At 22.4% G+C, this 18,363-nt stretch overlaps 2 protein-coding genes across 5 annotated transcripts in view; one reads left to right on the forward strand and one right to left on the reverse strand.

Moving 5' to 3' along the window:
• LOC129613939 (CD151 antigen) overlaps positions 1-8,051 on the forward strand; it is a 37,176-nt gene extending 29,125 nt beyond the window's left edge. For all 4 annotated transcript variants that reach the window (XM_055528287.1, XM_055528288.1, XM_055528289.1 and 1 more), the window contains 5 exons: positions 1,322-1,408; positions 2,344-2,535; positions 2,633-2,728; positions 5,830-6,126; positions 6,212-8,051. In XM_055528287.1, coding sequence (XP_055384262.1) covers positions 1,331-1,408; positions 2,344-2,535; positions 2,633-2,728; positions 5,830-6,126; positions 6,212-6,259 — 711 coding nt within the window. In that variant the 5' untranslated portion in view covers positions 1,322-1,330 and the 3' untranslated portion in view covers positions 6,260-8,051. The remainder of the gene's footprint in view (positions 1-1,321; positions 1,409-2,343; positions 2,536-2,632; positions 2,729-5,829; positions 6,127-6,211) is intronic.
• A 3,044-nt stretch (positions 8,052-11,095) lies between these two features.
• On the reverse strand, positions 11,096-14,016 carry LOC129613973 (zinc finger protein 184-like). Its single transcript, XM_055528328.1, has 3 exons — positions 13,878-14,016; positions 13,144-13,395; positions 11,096-13,081 (listed from the first exon to the last, which is right to left on the reverse strand). The coding sequence occupies exons 2-3, from the start codon at positions 13,376-13,378 to the stop codon at positions 11,346-11,348; spliced, it is 1,971 nt and encodes a 656-aa protein (XP_055384303.1). The 5' UTR covers positions 13,379-13,395; positions 13,878-14,016; the 3' UTR covers positions 11,096-11,345.
• Between the last annotated feature and the right edge of the window lie 4,347 nt (positions 14,017-18,363).

Below are 18,363 nucleotides of genomic sequence, written 5' to 3' on the forward strand. Positions count from 1 at the left end.
TGCATTCCATTTATGTTATATTTTATTGCAATGTTATTGTCAAGAGCAAGGTCTTTAATCATTTATTTCATTTTATTGTATCTTATTGATTAATTATTTTTCTACACATGAGTATACTTACATACAAACTTATATTATAAATGTGAATTGATTTATTTAATTTATAAAACAAATAAATACGCACGTAAAAAGAATCATAAAATTTAATATTAAATCGATTTTTTTTTATTTAATCGAATAATTATGATAATTAATTGCATTTCTTGTAATTTTTTAATAAGAAAATTTAAATCTTTTCTTTCAGAGTCAATTTAAAGTAATGTTATTACAGTCTACTACTGTATATACATATAGGTATTAATATGTAACAAAAATTAATTCTTAGAAAAAGAAGAGGATTAACCTTCATTTTAATTAATTTCATTATCAATTATTTTTGTTTCCATTTGAAACTATACAATATTGATTAAGGTTAGAATTCAAGTTCACATGAAATTGTATAGAAGATTTTTTATGTTTTTTATTAAACGTTATATATATACATAGATAAATATCCCACATATACTGCAGAAAACAATTAATAAAATGATAAATTTTGCACTTTACCTCAGTGTCACTGTACAGGTCTTCTTATTAAATTGCTTTATTGTGTGTTTGTATATTCAGTTGATAATTTTACTTAGTTGCATTTAATTATAAACTGTTCAAAATTCTGCCGATTCGCCGAATATTTCGAAAAATAAATATAATTAAATAGACCAATTGAAAATAAAGCTGTGTTTATAGTAATGAAATCTAAAATTTTATTCGTATGTAGGTTCGAATTTAAAATTATTTGAAGTGGTAAAAATATTAAAATTATTAACAGTTGAGAGGGTTATGTTAAAAATTTTCCAGATTTAATTATTTAAAAATTTTAATAAAAAACCATTCTAAACAATAGATCAATAAAAGAGGCGATCTTTTTAAACAATTTACCAACTCGTTACCTTATGATTTAACAAATCCAGGCTATTTTTAGCTAGAATATGTGATACACAGCGTGAGTTAAAAACTTATTTACTTTAACAGCTGTAATTCGAGACATCGGTCAAAATTTGAACAGGATGTCTTCTTTAATGAGCCACCTCTACGAACTTAAAAGAGCTTTATCAAAAACGTCTTTTATTTTTGTGCATATTTCTGGCTTTTCTAATCATAAAGAAATTTTAAGAATATCAGAATATTTATTTTAAATAAAATTTATTATAAATTTCCCTTATATTTTTCTATATTAAATTAATAAATTATTTTCTCTTCTTTTTTTTTTATTTACATATAGCACGACAATATGGGGTTTGGCACACGTATGGACTGTTGCGGGCAGTTCGTTAAATACAGTTTATTTATAGCAAATTTAATAATATTCGTAAGTATATTTTATTTTATTTAAAATTATTTCGAAAATTATTTTATTTAAAATAAAAAGGATAATAAGCTAGTATAAAAAAAACTCATTTATTAATGAACCTCGGGACTGTCATTCGTCAAAGATTCAGTAAATTAAAATTAAAATTAAAGAAGCAAATTGAATTTCCAGAATTCGAATTTTGCACACATATGAAGTATATTTAATCAAACGCATATTTTTAGTTCTTCTGCAACTTTAATATCGTCGGCTTACCGGATATATTTACTCACATTATTGTGTTAGTCGCACCTCTTGATGGGTTAAGATATTTTTGCAAAATATTATGTTTTTCAGTACGGAATATAATATTTTCAAATTGATTTTATTTAGAAAATTATAAAAATTTTAAATAAAAACACGTGTGACGTCAAGTAATACTGCTAACAGAATTTGAATTCGACTAACAGAATATGAGTTCCAGTATTCGTACACATTTAACTTTTTAAATAACAAAGGAACATTGTTTCAATACATCACATAATAAGATGTGTGTACCCATTTGCAGATTAAAATTTTACTACAGTTCAATGATTTTTAAATGAGGATGGAACTTGATTTTTGATGAGGAGGAACTTGAAAACAATAATATTATTATTAACCTTTTATAAATATTATTAATTACTTTTCTATTGAGGGTACAAGGTTTTTAGCCCAGAAGAAAATTCTGTTTATATTATAAAAATTTAATTTTTAAGTAATTGCGGCCCTTATGATTTTAAGCAATAATTTCACTATAATTTTATGTGATCAGTTATTAACTACTTGTTTGTGTTAACAATACACAATTTGACCAATCATTTACTAAATTCAATTATTTAATTCAACTATGTTATTATTAATTATATGCATATACATACATAATTAATTTATATTATTTTATTGAAAATTTTTAGATTGGCGGTGCCGTTGTATTCTTTTTGAGTGTATGGACATTAGTTGATAAAAGTTTTGTTAATGAACTTTTAGGTACAAATTTATTTTCTGGAGCAGTTTATGTATTAATTATAACATCAATAATAATATGTTTATTATCATTTGTTGGTTGTATGGGAGCAGCAAAAGAAGTTAAATGTCTACTATTGACGGTATGTAATGGAATAATAATTATAATAAAAATTTTTAATTATAAAAATGAAATTATTTATTAATTATTTATTTAATTTTTTTTTTTTTGTTGTACAGTATTTCATTATCGTTTTTCTATTATTTGTTACGATGTTAATTGGAGGAATTTTAGGTTATGTATTTAGAGAGAAAGTAACACAAACAATGAGACAGGTAAATCACAAAATATTTAATTATAAAAAAAAATTATTTTAGAAAACCGGGCACATAAAATATTCGAAATATAGAAATATGAAATAGTTAAAATGCTTTGAAAGGGTGTGAAACTCAAAAATTAATTTGATTCCTATATTAAACAATCTGATAGACTCTGATTTGACCATTTGTAAATTTGAGTAATTTGAGAAATTTTTAGCGTCTCAATGTCTAAATATATCATATTGTAGTTGTTGTTATTGTAGCACCGTTTTTAGGCCTTGTGTACAGAACAAAGGCGGGTACTGATAATATTTAATCTATTTTCCACCTAATGCTGGTCACCAGTGGCCCTCAGATGCGTAGATGCGATCATATTGTGCGTAAATATTGTTCATATTAATTGCTGACATTTTTCTGATATTTATTGTAAAACACACATGTTAGTTACCTTCATATTTCCCTGTTTTAAAATATAATATTCCCAATTGTTTCGATAAATAAAATCGATAGTAAAATCATTCAAAATTAAACGAGAATAGTCTTCAATCCCTTTGTTGTAAATTGTTAATCTCAATAACTGCGATTCTATTTATAATGAGGAGTTCATAATGTGTTCTAAACTCACAACTATTTAGTCAATGAAAATCTGTTTACGAGTACAAAATCAATAATAATTGCATAAATATTTTTTTCTTAATTTCTAAAAATATTTTTCCTCGACAAAAATAATGATGGCAAAAATTTTTTATAATAAGTCACGCGTATATTGCGAACCTTCTCTATTTTTCCTCCCTTTATTTTTTTTGTTTTTTAATATTAAGAAGATTTAATTTCGAAATATTTTTAATTGAATATCAAAAACAAATCGTCATATTTTTTCCATTTGAATGATTTTATAATTATTGTGGTTTAAAATTTCAATAAAAAAAAAAAAATTCTCATACAATACCATGCCAGGTACTTCGGACTATTCCAGTACTGCGGCCAAATACAAAACATTATTGAAGTTCAATAAATGGTACCGACTACTCAAAACCAATTTTTATTTATTTTTTTTATAATAATAATTAATAGAAATTTATTATTTTGCGATTCGTTAATTTTTTAATTTTTAATTTTGTACAATTTCATTAATAGGTGTATTAAAAAAATGTTTTTGTTTCTGTTTTTTGTTTTTGTTGAGAAGGTTCTGGTTTTCAATTTTAATGTGCGAAAATTCAACCTTGTATGCTTCAATAAGTCATTTTTTTTTTGTAATTCTATAAAGTGATTCAAATAAGATTAAGTTGCCTATACGCGCTAATATGTAAAGTTGAAAAAACGAAAATCATTAAGCAATTTTGTGATTTAGCACGAAGAAATACTATTTTTTTTCTTTCTATTAAATGCATATAGTATAAGAACATATACTAAGCTTACTAATATTAGATTGATTATTAAATTTGTTAAAATTAATATCTAATCAAAGTCTAATAGATATACTTTTCCATGAAATTGAATTTTCAATGAATTGAATTTAATTTCCAATTCAAATATGAATTCTAATTCATTTCTCACATACTTATATCGATAATACAATTTTTTAATTAGTATCTTGAAATGCATAATAATTTACGATTTCGAAAACAAATCGATTAAATAATTAATATCACACCCTATTTAACTTATTTAACCTGTATTAAAAGCATTAATACATGTAGTTCAGAAATCGACTACAAATTTTTAACAGATTTTCTAATTAGAATAGAATTAGATCTTAGATAATATTATAAAATTGAAAAATTAAGAAAATTTTAATTGCTTTCTGTTAGTCTGAAAGCTTTTTTATACATTAATTTAATTAATTTCAGAGAATCAATTTAGTTAAAACAGTATCCAATAGTGTCAATTAAAATATACGAATAAGAAGATGTATAGAATTCGGATGTCAATAAATTAAAAATTTTTTATTTATTTTATTTAGTATTTAAATATAATATTGATTAAGATCGAACCGGAATGTAGAGTTCGAAAATTGTTGTTTCCGAACCAATTTGAATAAAATTTGTTAAAGAGAAGAGCTCTTCACATGACCCATAACATATAAGCCCAATTTTCTAAAAATTTTACTCAAAATTGTTGTCTAAACTGAACTAGTCACTTAGCGACAGATTTAAAATACAGATTTTTTTTAAAAATTAATATAGCATCTTTAGAAAACTTTAAATGTGGAACTCTTTCTATTTTCAAATGAAGAATTTAAATTATAGATTAAAGCAACGGTTATAGTTATTTTTTTGTTGTACAAGGGACGAATACGGTTGGACTAATTTAGAAAGAAAACAAATAGTGTGTCATTTGAAGCATTTCTTAAAAAGTTATTGAGAGAGGAAATAAATCAAACAGAAAAACCGTTGAATTTTTCTAAAAAATTTACCCTATTCCGACTTTTTTAAAGTAAGAGCTACTTTTCAGTTCTCTATACATTACACGCTAATATTTAATCGGCTTATAATTATGCAAGTTATAACCAGTTAATTCGAATACATCTTTTTGTCGATATTAAAAACTTTCAACAGGAATTTTGGAGGTAAAATATTAATTTCCGGGTTCCCACCTTTCTGCCCCAGATTATTGAAATTATACCGCGTTACAGGTTCATCCCGTAATTGATTATTATAGATGCTATAATTCCTATACATATAGGAATGAAAAAATCTGTTAAATAGTGTGTTAATCACTGCAAAAAGCACAGAGAGCAGACATCACTGCAAAATATCATTATGGTTTTCATTGTAATTCATAATCTTGCAATCACATCAAATCACAAATATGAGATTATAGATTATAGACCTTTAAATATATAGACAATGTTTTTTTTGTTCTAAATCAATTCGTTTAGAACTTTTAAAATGTAAAAAATAAAATTTAATGAATTGCTTTTATTTTACATCACGTTTTTGCAATTAAAAAAAAAAAATAAAATAAAACAAAAATGGTTTTAATCGTTTTCATAATAAATATCGCGAAAAAAATTAATTTTATTATTCTTGTTTTAATTTGCATGCATTATAAATAAAAAAAAAAAATTATTATTCACAAATTAATATTATGTATTTATGTATGTATATGTATAGGAAATGCGATCATCAATGAGATTATATGGTAGTAGACGTGGTATTACACAAGCATGGGATGAAACACAAGTACGCCTTAAATGTTGTGGTGTCGATTCATGGCATGATTGGAATCGTTTTGGTCCAATACCAGAATCATGTTGTCAAGAAACATTTGGTGGTGAAAGAAAACCATGTATTGCATATCCATCAATTACAAATTTATATAGTCAAGGTTGTTTAGAAATAACAACACATTTTGTTAGAGATCATGCAGCATTAATTGGTGGAGCTGGTATTGCGGTGGCAATATTAATGGTAATTTTTTATTTTTATTTTTTTTTTTTGTATATTATTTAATTATTATAATTAAATATTAATTATTTTTTTTTTTTATTTTTAGATATTTGGAATGATATTCTCTTGCATACTATTCAATATGATAGAATAGTAGTTTTTTTTTTTTTTCATTTTTTTTTTTCATTTTTTAGAAAGAGAAGTTTCTTTTAGTTTCTTTATAATAATTAAAAAAAAAAAAAATTCAAGCAAAAATTTTTGGACCTGTTTGGCTTGTTCAAATTATGTTGTGTTCTTCAAATATGAAAAAACAAGAAGAAGAAGAAGAAAGAAGAAGAAAAAATACATTCCACATTTCACACACATTTATTTTTTTTTATTATTTTTTTTTTTATATTGTATTTTAAATTTTTGATTTTTCCAAATAGATTTTTCTCTAAATTGCTTATTTTATTCTGTATTATATTTATTATATATAAAAATTTTTATATATACATAATATACATACATACATACATACAATATATATACATAATATAACAAAAAACACTGTTGTTATATAAAAATAGAAATAAAATAATAAAAATTTTGTAAAAAAAAAAAATATAAGAATAATAAAAAATTTTAAAATATTTAAAAACAACTTGAAAAAAAAAAAAAATTAAATAAAAACAAAAACAAACAAAAATTGTTATAATCAATTTTTTCTCATGATTCGAATAAAAAAAAAAACAAAAACAGAAATTTTTCAAAATAAAATAATATTGTGAATTACCCACATACATACAAACATATATACATATATGTATCATGTATATCCAAAGCTACAAATGTATTTAAATAAATTATTCACCTGTTTCAATTTTAGCTTTTATTTTGAATGCTAACATGTTCAAAATTCATAAATTTTAACTGTGCTATAGATTTTTATATAACAGTATGGAAATTTTCAAATTTTATAATAATTTTTTTTTTTACTATAACCTCAATCAAGCACGTTATATATATATTATTTCTGTTAAACAGGAATGGAATTAATTCTTAACATTATTATTTTGATAAAAACAAAATTTTGTCCTACAAGAAAATAATTAAATCTCATTACGCAAACCTATTAATAATTAATTAGAAATTCTTCCATTAATAATTATGATTAAAAAAAGGATCATTTCTACAGAATTCTTATAGCATTATTTTTGTCATTTAATATTAATGAAACACATACATTATTCATGTAAATTACAAATTTTACTAAAACAATTTTACATATACATAGTTATTCTTCACTATTTCTTAAAAATCTTAAAAATCATCTTTAGCATCTTTCTAATATAATAAGAAATTAATTAAGAAAATGTAAACAACGAAAAATCTAATAATAAATATAAAATTAAATTTACTAATAATTTATATTGGAAAATTATTTTATTCAATATCATCGCGTAACAAATTTTTAAATTTCGAATTTACAGGATTGATTAAATTTACTTATAGGAACGATAAGACAAATTTGTTATCAATCTTTTAAAAATAGTTATGAAATCTCATAAAAAATCAAATTAAATTATTCTTCCAATTACACCTTATATACATCTTCCATTTGACGAAGTTTATTACATACCCCCAAATTTTAAAATTTTTAAATAAGAAATCTCTTATGTGAAAAATCTTGATATATTCAGAATTTCATAAGAATCAAGAAAACAAAAATGAGAATTGAAAATTGCTTGAAAAAAAATACACACTTAATAAATTTAAAATCTTATTGTACCTTTTTTTTTTTTTAAATTATTAATATTATATTTGATTAAATTAAAATAAAAAACTTTTTAAATTTTTATAAAAAAAAAAATATTAATTAATTTTTCCATTAATAAAATTTGTAAAGTGTATACTTTTATTTCTACTTTATTTGAATAAATTGAACTTGAAGAAAATAAAAAGAAAACAGTCAATAAGTAATTAGTTTATTGTATAAAATTTGCATTTAAAATTAAATAATGTAAAACAAAAAAAAAATTAATAAAAATTTGTACAAAATTCACTTAATTATATTGACATATAATTAAATTAAAATATTTTTTGTTTTATTTTTTTGACTAATAAATTCTTTTAAATTGTTCTTCAGCATTTTAAGTAGCATAATATCAAAATTACCAAAACGATAATATTTTTGATGAGGGAAAACTGGAAAATTACAAAGCTTAAATTAATCATCAATTTTATTGATTTTTATAATTTAAATTTAAAAATTTAAATTAGATACCCTTATTTTTTCCTTATATCAAATGTAAGGCACTTAAGAGGAGGTCCAAATTGATGGTAAATAAAAGCAACATAAAGGAAAAGAAAGGAACGTTTATTCTTCAATAAAGAGTCGTAATTTTTAATTAAATCACTGAAATGTTGATCACATGAGAAGGAAAACTCATAAACAAATAGTGAAAAATATCAAAAACCTTTGTAAATTCATCTAAAAAATTCAAATGTTAATTTTTTTTAATTATAAAGTGATTAAAAAATCAAGTTGCAAATTTTGGTACTTTTCTGTCTAAAAATGCATTCTCGAAAATTTAATTAGAAATTCATTTTAGACATATTAAAATTCAATTTAGACATATTATGAATTTTAGACATAGAAAATCTGGAAAATTCAGCATATAACTTTTAAATTTGACATTGAAATTAATTAAGAACTACAATGTAGATTTTATAGACTTCAATGTTCGGACTAGAGTTTCAGTTCAAAATACAATTATTGGATATTAATGGCTATGTTACTAATTTCTGCACATTTGTAAGTATGTTGCGAAAACTTTTGAGATTTAATTTAGTGTATATCTGAATTATCGAAAATCCCCATACTCTAATTGAAATATAAAAGTTGTGACTGCATTTTCAAAAGAAACTCAATCTTGAAACTTAAATTTAAAATAAATTTTTTTTTTTATTTTATTGTTAAGTTTTATTGAAATTACTTGAACAAAAAAAAATTCATATATAAGAATAATGGTTTTTTTTTTTGTTTTTGTAAAAGTTTTCTTTTATTTTCGCTTAATTTCCCAATTGGTCCAATTTAACTTCATAAAGAAATCAAATGTATGTACATTGATCCAAAGATTTTTTTTTATAGTTTAACTTAAAATTTAAAACAAGCATTTTTCTTTTTTTTTTCTATATATATATATATAGGATTTATATTTTCACGTATAAAATGATTCTTTTTTTTTTTTTTTGCTTTTTGTTCGGTTTATTAATAAAAATCAAAGTGTTTTTTTTTTTGTCTCTAAATTTTTCTCATATTGATTTTTCATAAATTTTCCTCTTTTTTTCTTTTTTATTTGTTTTTCTTTTTGTAACATTTCAACGCCTAAATTTTATTTTGTTAGAAATATCTTTTTACACAAAATATAAGATTAAAGTTTAAAGTAATAATAGTAATGTAAATAACATTTAAGCAAACCTTAATTTCGATAATAAAAGTAGATTTTTATTTTGTTTTACACTAAAAAGTACAATAATTATATTTTTATTTAATTTTCGCATTTATCTAATTAAAATTCCTCGAATGGAGAAAGAGAGAATATTTACTATAAGAAAATAAAAACAGTAATTTAATGAAACTAATTTATTAAACTTAATATTTTTTTTTTTTATATCTAAATGAAAAATAAAATTAACAAATTACATACATTTATTATGACTTGGGCAGTAGAGTATTGTTGCCTGTATTTTAAATTATTTTATCCATTTAAATGGAAAATTTTTAAAAACTTATTCCCTAAAAATATATCGTTTTATTTTTTTTTTTTTCATTTTAATAATTATACAATTTTTTTCCCTGAAAACTGAATAATCTGAGATATGGAGGACGGTCAAAAATATAAACAAATTGTAAATTATTTTTCTATTCTTTTTGGTTATAAAAATTCATAATATAAATTCAAACAATTTAATTAAATATGATTTTAATTTAATTATGCAGATTTTTAGAAAAAGTATAACATGCAAAAAAAAAATCTATAATATAAAAGTCGAATCTTTAATTTAAAGAAAAAAAAAAAAGGAAATTCTAAAATATTTAATACCAATATAATTGTGAAGTATTTTTTTTAAATAAATTCATTACACATTTTTTTATTCTGGGTTAAGCGCCATTTTTTAAATAAAATTGCATATTTTCAAAAAATTCACACAACCCACTTTGAAATTTTTCAATTTTAACAATATTTCTTTATGTTTTTATAATTATATCAATAAATTCTTTCCAAAAATTTTATATTATTTTTCCAAAAAAAAAAATTCTTTGTACAAGTTTTTGCTAAATTTCAAATATAAAACAAATTTCAAAAGAATATTTTCTTGTAAAAAAAATATTCTAAACAAGAAAAACCGGATATTCAAATTTAAAACTTTTGCAATTATAAAAAAACAAAATATGTAAATTTCGAATAAAAACAAAACAAATAATTTCATAATTATTATGTATATTATTATGTAATATACGAAAAATAAAATAAAACATTTCAAATGTGTTATTATATAATAAAAAGAAATAAAATTATTGAAATTACCCATTTAAAATATTTAACAAGAATAAGTTTTGTCTTCAATTTTCAATTTAATTAATTATGTAAAATAAAAATTTGAAAAGGTTTTTAAACAATTTTTTTTTGTTTTTTTGTAATTTATAATACAAATTTAATTAATAAAGATTAGAATTAGAATTATGCAATTGAACTTTTTAAAAGCGTTCATGAAATCAAGGAATCGCACCTCATTTAAAAAACTAAATTTTAAAATCTAGATTTCTTAATATTTATTGATAAAAATATGAAAACATTTAGGAGATTTTTTTTTAGCACGAACCAAAACATAGAATAATTATCCTTATATTATATTTTAACACTAAAATCAAGTAATATCACTTTTGTTTTTTTTTTCATAGATATGAATAATCTAATAACATTTTTGAAAATCAAGCTATTACTCAAAATCAATTAATTAAACTGAGATCCTTTTTTTCTTTTTGTTTTGTTTAAAGGATACAGAATTTTAATATATATTTTAAAGAAATTATAAAATTAAAAAATTTAATTACTTTAAGACCGATTTAAAATTTTTATCTTCAACTTAATCCACTATTCTATGTCTAGGAACGTACTTGATCATTACTATTTTTCTTTTGTCAAATTTGTAATTTTTAATTTGATTCTATTATTTAATTTTTTTCCCCCTTTTTAGTGTTTCTTTTTTTGATGCACTTTCAGTTCCGTGACAAGAGCAAATTTTTTACCACAATCATCACATTCGTGTCTTCTTTTTAAACCTAATGCATTCTGTTTGAATTTAAATTTTAATTTTGTTGGGGATTCAGATTTTAATTTATGACCAGAATGGGATCGTTGATGCATTGCTAAATGATTTGATTGATAAAATTTCTTATGACAATATTCACATTCAAAACGTTTCGCTTGATCATCTGAATTATCTTTGTTTGGTGAAACTTTAAAATTTGTTTGCGTTTGTTGCAATTCCTGTTTTAATAAAGTTTCTGTATTAATATTTGTTTGGGATTGATTTTGTTGCTGTTGATGTTGTTGTTGTTGTTTTTGTGGTTGTTCCTGTTGTTGTGGTTGAATTAATATACCATTATTTTTATTTCCTATATTTATTTCGTTAGATGTTTTATTATTTTCTGCGTTAAGATTATTAATTAAATAATTTTGTTCATTATTTATGTATTGTTTTATACTAGGTACTAAATTCGAAACAGTTCCGCCGCTAATATCACTGTTGTTACCAAGTTTTAATAATGTTTCGTTTAAATGTGTCAGTTGATGCGCATTTAATGTAGTTTGATTTGTAAAATATGCTGAACATATATGACATTGATATAAATGCTCATTACTGTGGGTATTTCGGCAATGCATTGTTAAATGACTTGATTGTGAAAAACACCTATCACACTCCGTGCATTTAAAAGGTCTTTCGCCCGAATGCGTTCTTTCATGGGCTAAAAGATGAGATAACTGAAAAAAACGTTTTCCACAATCCTCACATCCGTATGGTCTTATTCCAGTATGTTTTAGCATATGTGCGTCCAAATTACTTTTTTGCGGGTAAGCATTATCACACATATTGCATTTATAAGGTTTTTCACCAGTATGGGTACGAAAATGCGTTACTAAATTTATACGTTGTGCAAAGCATTTTCCACATTCAGGACATTCGTGTGGTCTTTGTTTTGATTTGACATATTTTGGGTTGATGGGTTTTTTAACATTGGGATAGTTTGATAAAAGTGGTATTTTATACTCTCCAAGAGCTGCAATTTGAGGCAAGATTCCAAGCAGCTGAAAAGAAGCAGCTGGATTTAATTGTGATACTATATCTAATTGAGATACTCTATGTTCAGAAACTTTCGCAGAAGTTTCTGGTATTTCTTCTAGTTGTTTGGGTATTTCTGATGTACTTTTTGACGTGGTTTGCCTTTCTAATATTTTCTGACTGATTTTTTCCGGCTCCACCTGGCTATCTGAAGGCTGAGGTAAGCTTACCGTTTTTGCAGGCAATTCATTTTTCGTAGAATCTTTTGGTGGTGCAGTTTGTTGTTGGATTGTGCTTTGCATATTTTTAATAACATTAAAATCCACGATCTTTTTACAAACCGAGTTTTTGTTTGTATTATCTTTTAGATTCTCTCTGATTGCATTGACTGTTTGTTCAATTGCCAATTTTTGTTTTACACTATCTTCAGAAGAATCATCTGAATCAGACGATTCAGAATCATCAATTTCAATTGTAGGTATTGTCTTTTCACCATTCTTATTCTTTTCTTTGTCTTCATTTTCGTCGTCATCATCGTCATCATCATCGTCGTCATCGTCATCATCACTTTCGGATAACTGTAGTGGAGCTATGTCTATATTATGATAATCTAATTTCTCTTTCTTGAATGCGTCCAACTGGGAACCTAAAATTTATATGACTCTCATTTAAAAAGGAACAAATTTTAAAATAAAATCATTTACATACCTCCATTCATAAAATCATCAACGTTGATGTCTTTATGAGTTTTCTTATAACAAATACTAAAATGTTGCAGGAAACTCTCATATTTATCAAAATTCTCATTATTGCATATATTGCAAATTATCAAAACTTCATTTACTGGTTGCAAGTAATATATTTCACCACATTTAACATGAAAACTAAAAGCGTTTTTTAGGTTCTTTATTTGTATTGATGAATTAACACCTCCTTGATTCATTTTTATAACGTTGATAGCTGAAATTGAAAGAAATGTAAAGCGATGCTCTTAAATCAAGCTTTTCGTATTTTTTGATTTTGAAATGCAAAAATTTTATTGTAAAAAATCACAACATTGATGACCTTGAATTATTTCCTGGTTTGTATTATTCTTAAGTCGGTCTTCAATATAAAATTATACACGAGGAGAAAAGAAACTTCAGGTTAAAATGGAAAGCCTAAGAATGCAATTTCAAATTTTGGTAAAACCGCAAATTAGTTCAGGCCAATTTGATCTACCAACAATCCAAAATCCTTTCTAAGACAATCTATAAATTCTTGCCAAAACTCAAAAAACCGACACTTAAATAAAATTGATGCTGCCACTTAATTTTGCATAATCATAAGATGTAAGGATATATAAAATTTACAAATTTAAAATTTTACTATTCGAAAACAATGGCAAGCTAAAAATCTTTTGTAAACAAAATTTAATTAAATTAGGTTGAAATTTTACCCACCGTTCTATCCATTAAATAATGTAGACAATTATTTTGAGTAATTAATACTTGAATATATTTTTATTAAATATCTTTTATTTAATATAAAAGGTTTGGTAAAATATTTATTATTTTGTTTGCAAATTTTTTTCCGATGGATACTCAGTTTGACATTTGTAATATATTCAAGAAGTAGCAGCGTTAATTATTAAAATGTTGCTACACATTTACGATATAAACATTAGCAGAATTTTGCGTTAAGTTAAACTTGTACTCATTTACTTGTCAAATTACAATATTAAAGTTTTTTAAATACCTACATGGTTATAATTTTACGTGTAATGCTCTACTAACGTTAAATTTTCTTTTGTTCAATATTCCAACAATAATTATGTCCTGTATTTTTTATTTATGTTAAAATATTCCGGATGCAATCTTTTTATTTTTTTATCAAAGATAGAATAAAAGAAATTGAATGTAGCGATTTACTAATATAAGGGTTCCACTCATTCGCAATATTCTATTAAGTTGCAATTGAGTATTCTATTTTGACATTTACAGATTGTGAATACTTATGATAATAATAATTATAAATTTCTTAAAGACTTTTACCAAAATATTTCGTTTACCCTATTTAAATGGCAGCTTGAAGCGCGCTTGAAACTTATTTTTTGTCCATATAAACTTTACTTAACTTGAAGCCGACTTCACTCAACTGAATCAAAAAAAGTGTGCTTACTTGACTTTAAATGTAAAAAATGACTTAAAATGTAATAGCCAGATATTCTCAAGAACTCAAACTGCTATATAAACCAGGTAATTAATTTTTCAATATTTTAAAGTTGAAAGTAACCTTTTATAGACAAAGTAATCTTTTATAGAAGCATGAAATTATAAATCATCTCATTATCTGACAAACTTCTAATTTTAATCTTGTGAGGAGACCTAAACTACTAATAAAATAAAATGTTACTGCTCAAACGCAAACGGCCAAAATTTTCCAAAGTTATCAAATAAATTTTTATTGATTCAAACAAATATTGTAGATGGTAAATCTATGAATAAAGTTTTTTCTTAAAAAAAAAATGTGGCAAACCGGAAAATTAATGATTTGATTCCCAGAAATTACAAAATTTTATAAATTCAGAAGCTAAGATTGTTAAAATATTATGGATGTTGATGCTAAAAAATCGTTTCTGTCTTAAATCACACATATGTATTTAAATAGTGTTGTTGAATCGATTTTTAATTAATTTATTAATAAAACAATAAGATGAATTTATTCACCTGTTTTACATGCCATGAACGAAACTGCATTTCTTATTTACATAATGTAAATACATACATATATACGCACATACAAAGTTTCAAATTAAAAATTAATGCTACGCTCCTAAATTAAAGTTTTTTTCATTCTTGCAAGTATATAATAATTGTAATTTAGAATCAATTTCAATTATAATCTGTTACGCAATTAAACCTTAATTTTTAAGTTAACTTGAATCGTAAAAAAATATTTTAAATTAACTTTTAATATAAGAGTTTGCATTTAGATATGTTTTTTGTTAACATACATACATTCATATATGTATGTATTGCTATTAACAAATAAATAAAAAAATTAGTTTTATGTAGTTAACCACAACCTACCTTAATTTCAATTCAACACCAAAATTTCTAAAATATGTACACAATAATATGTAAATGTGTGATATGTAAATACCCAAAATTCCTTGTAGTTTTACATGTTTTTGTATATATTTTCTATCCCAAAAACAAAAAATAAATAAAAATTAAAAAGCTTTTGATTACCATTCTGTTAATATATATATATATATATATACATGTACATATATATTTAACCAAATAAAAAATATGGTGTTTCAACATGTACGACTCCATCTTTGAACGCTATAAAAACCATTATGTTGTATGTAATTTTATTTAATGAAATAATTTGAAATTGGAAGATATGTATATCATATATGGCATACAAAATTAGAACATAATAAATCTTTTTCTTTCAATAATAATTTCAAAATTATAAGTTTTCGTATTAATTTCTTATTATATTTAGCATAATTTACTAAAACTTACATTGTGTGACTTATTATGAAAATGTCAAAAACTGTTTTCTTATTTGTTGGCAATACTTTTACATATTTTTTAATAGATCGCAAAGGCGGGAAAACGGTAAACTAAACACAATAAAGTGTAACATGACAGATTAATAATATCAAAATTCAAGATTTTAAGATAAAAATACTTTTTTCTTGTTTTTTTAAAAAATGAATTTAATTTATCGACTTTGGGGTAAATACTTGATAAAAAAACCCAGATATGATATACATACATACATATAGAAAATAGAAATGTAATTAAGCAATAACTATTAATATGTGGCATAAATTTATTGTAAAATTGATCAGATTTTTATGTTGATGTGCGTCTAATGCTGGGGGGTAAATATTCTTTTCCTACATTACATTTTATATATGTAAGTTAAAAGTTTTTTATTTGAATTCAAAATTTAAGGTATCTATTCTGTTTCTAGAGCGATTGATTTTGGGCTACACATGGCCACAGCTAGAAGATCAGTTTACAATTTAAAGCATAATGAATGGAATTCTCAAATTGTAATGCTAAATACATATTTGAATTTCTGATTTGGTAAGGAAATATTAAATTCCTCTTAAAATTCTAATGAAATTGAATAAATGGAATTAATACCCTAAACTTTAAGGTAAACATAATGTAAGTATGTAAGTAAGGAATTTTTTTCCGAACAACATAAAATATCCTTGAGGTACTATAGTCAGAATTTAATTTAATAATATGAAAAAAGTACAAACTTCTTGCCTTATTGGATAACCTTTTTTTTCATTATTAACTACAATATATTTAAAGAATTTTTAACGAAAAATATACTTTTATACATGTTTTCTTTTTTCGTCAATTTAAGTATAATAATATAAATTCCTTTCACAAATTTAATACAATTTATATATATACGTAGTATATATTCAATTACCATACCTATAAGTTAAGTTAAGAGAAAAAGGATAATATACTAACAATATGTGTACTTAAAAAAAGCTTTCCTCAGTATATACCTCAATAATTTATATGTTTGTCTATTTATTTTTTTCCTTTTCTATATTTTAATTCCCATATTTTTTCCAACCAGTTCAAGTTATAAGCTATAAGAGCCTACAAATTACTGTATTATAACTAATAATAAAAAATAATAATATATATAATAAAAATTTTATAACTTATAGACATTATAAATTATACTTTTTATATATTCAGTGTTCAAAATTCTTAAATTTTTTTTTGTTTTCAAAATAAATTTATAACTCTAAAAATATAAATTTTTCCCACAATTTTTTCTTTTTGGTTAAACTGTGATAATTTTCTAAAAAGCAAAGAAATATTTAAAAGAAATTCAAATGAAAACACAAAGATAAAGGAAAATAAATTTTTTTACAAATCTGGGATTCTGTGCAAATCAAGCGCATAAAGAGAAAAAAATTTTTTTTTTTGGATTTTCTTATTTTTCTTAAAATTTTTATAAATTTTTTTTATTTTTTATTTTTAGTTATATCATGCTTTTTAATAAATACTGCATACTGCATAATATTAAAAAAAAAGGAAAATTTCTTCATAATATCTTTGAAATTTTATATGCAGAAAACATAAATTTGAAAACAAAGGAAATAAAGAAGAAAGGCTAAAAAGGATAAATTGTGTTTTTGGAGAAAATAATACAATAAAGAAAAAAAACTAACAATAAATTTAATTATAATTAATTTTTCTCAAAATGTGATTTTAAAATAATAACAATAAGAAAAAGTTTTATTCAATTAAAACATATAAGATATATGCATAAAAGTTTTATTATTTCAATTAATTAAAAAATAAAAAAGATATTTAAAATATTTGCAAAATTTGTTATTAAAGGACTTCCCTTTTAATTAAGGGAAGTCCTATATATCTTTTTTTTATTCATTATAAAAAAAAATTGAATTGAACTTGAAATAAAATATATTTATATATATACATATATATATAACAGTAAATTTAATAAAAAAGTGAATATTTAAAATTAATTTATTGAATATATTGTACCATAATTTATAATATATAATAAAAATTTACATTTATAATGTTATTAAAACATATCAATAAATTGTTGAATTATTGTAAAAGTAAAAAATTAAATACAATTATTACAGATTAATATAAGAAATAGTATAGAAGAATGCAGATTTATATGTACATAAACTTATATACACAATATATTAAAAAATTATAAATAAAAGAGATATTAAATTATTTAATAAAAAATTATTAATTATTAATTAGTATAACAATTAAAATAAAATAAACCAGAAGTATAAAATTAAAATTCTAAAAAAAAAAATAATTATATTTTAAAATAAGTATAAGAAATTAAAAATTATATTTTATAAAATAAAATTTATATTTATATAGATTATGTCCC

Source organism: Condylostylus longicornis, unplaced genomic scaffold (assembly GCF_029603195.1).
Source record: "Condylostylus longicornis isolate FDR11 unplaced genomic scaffold, ASM2960319v2 ptg000098l, whole genome shotgun sequence".
Classification (NCBI taxonomy): domain Eukaryota; kingdom Metazoa; phylum Arthropoda; class Insecta; order Diptera; family Dolichopodidae; genus Condylostylus; species Condylostylus longicornis.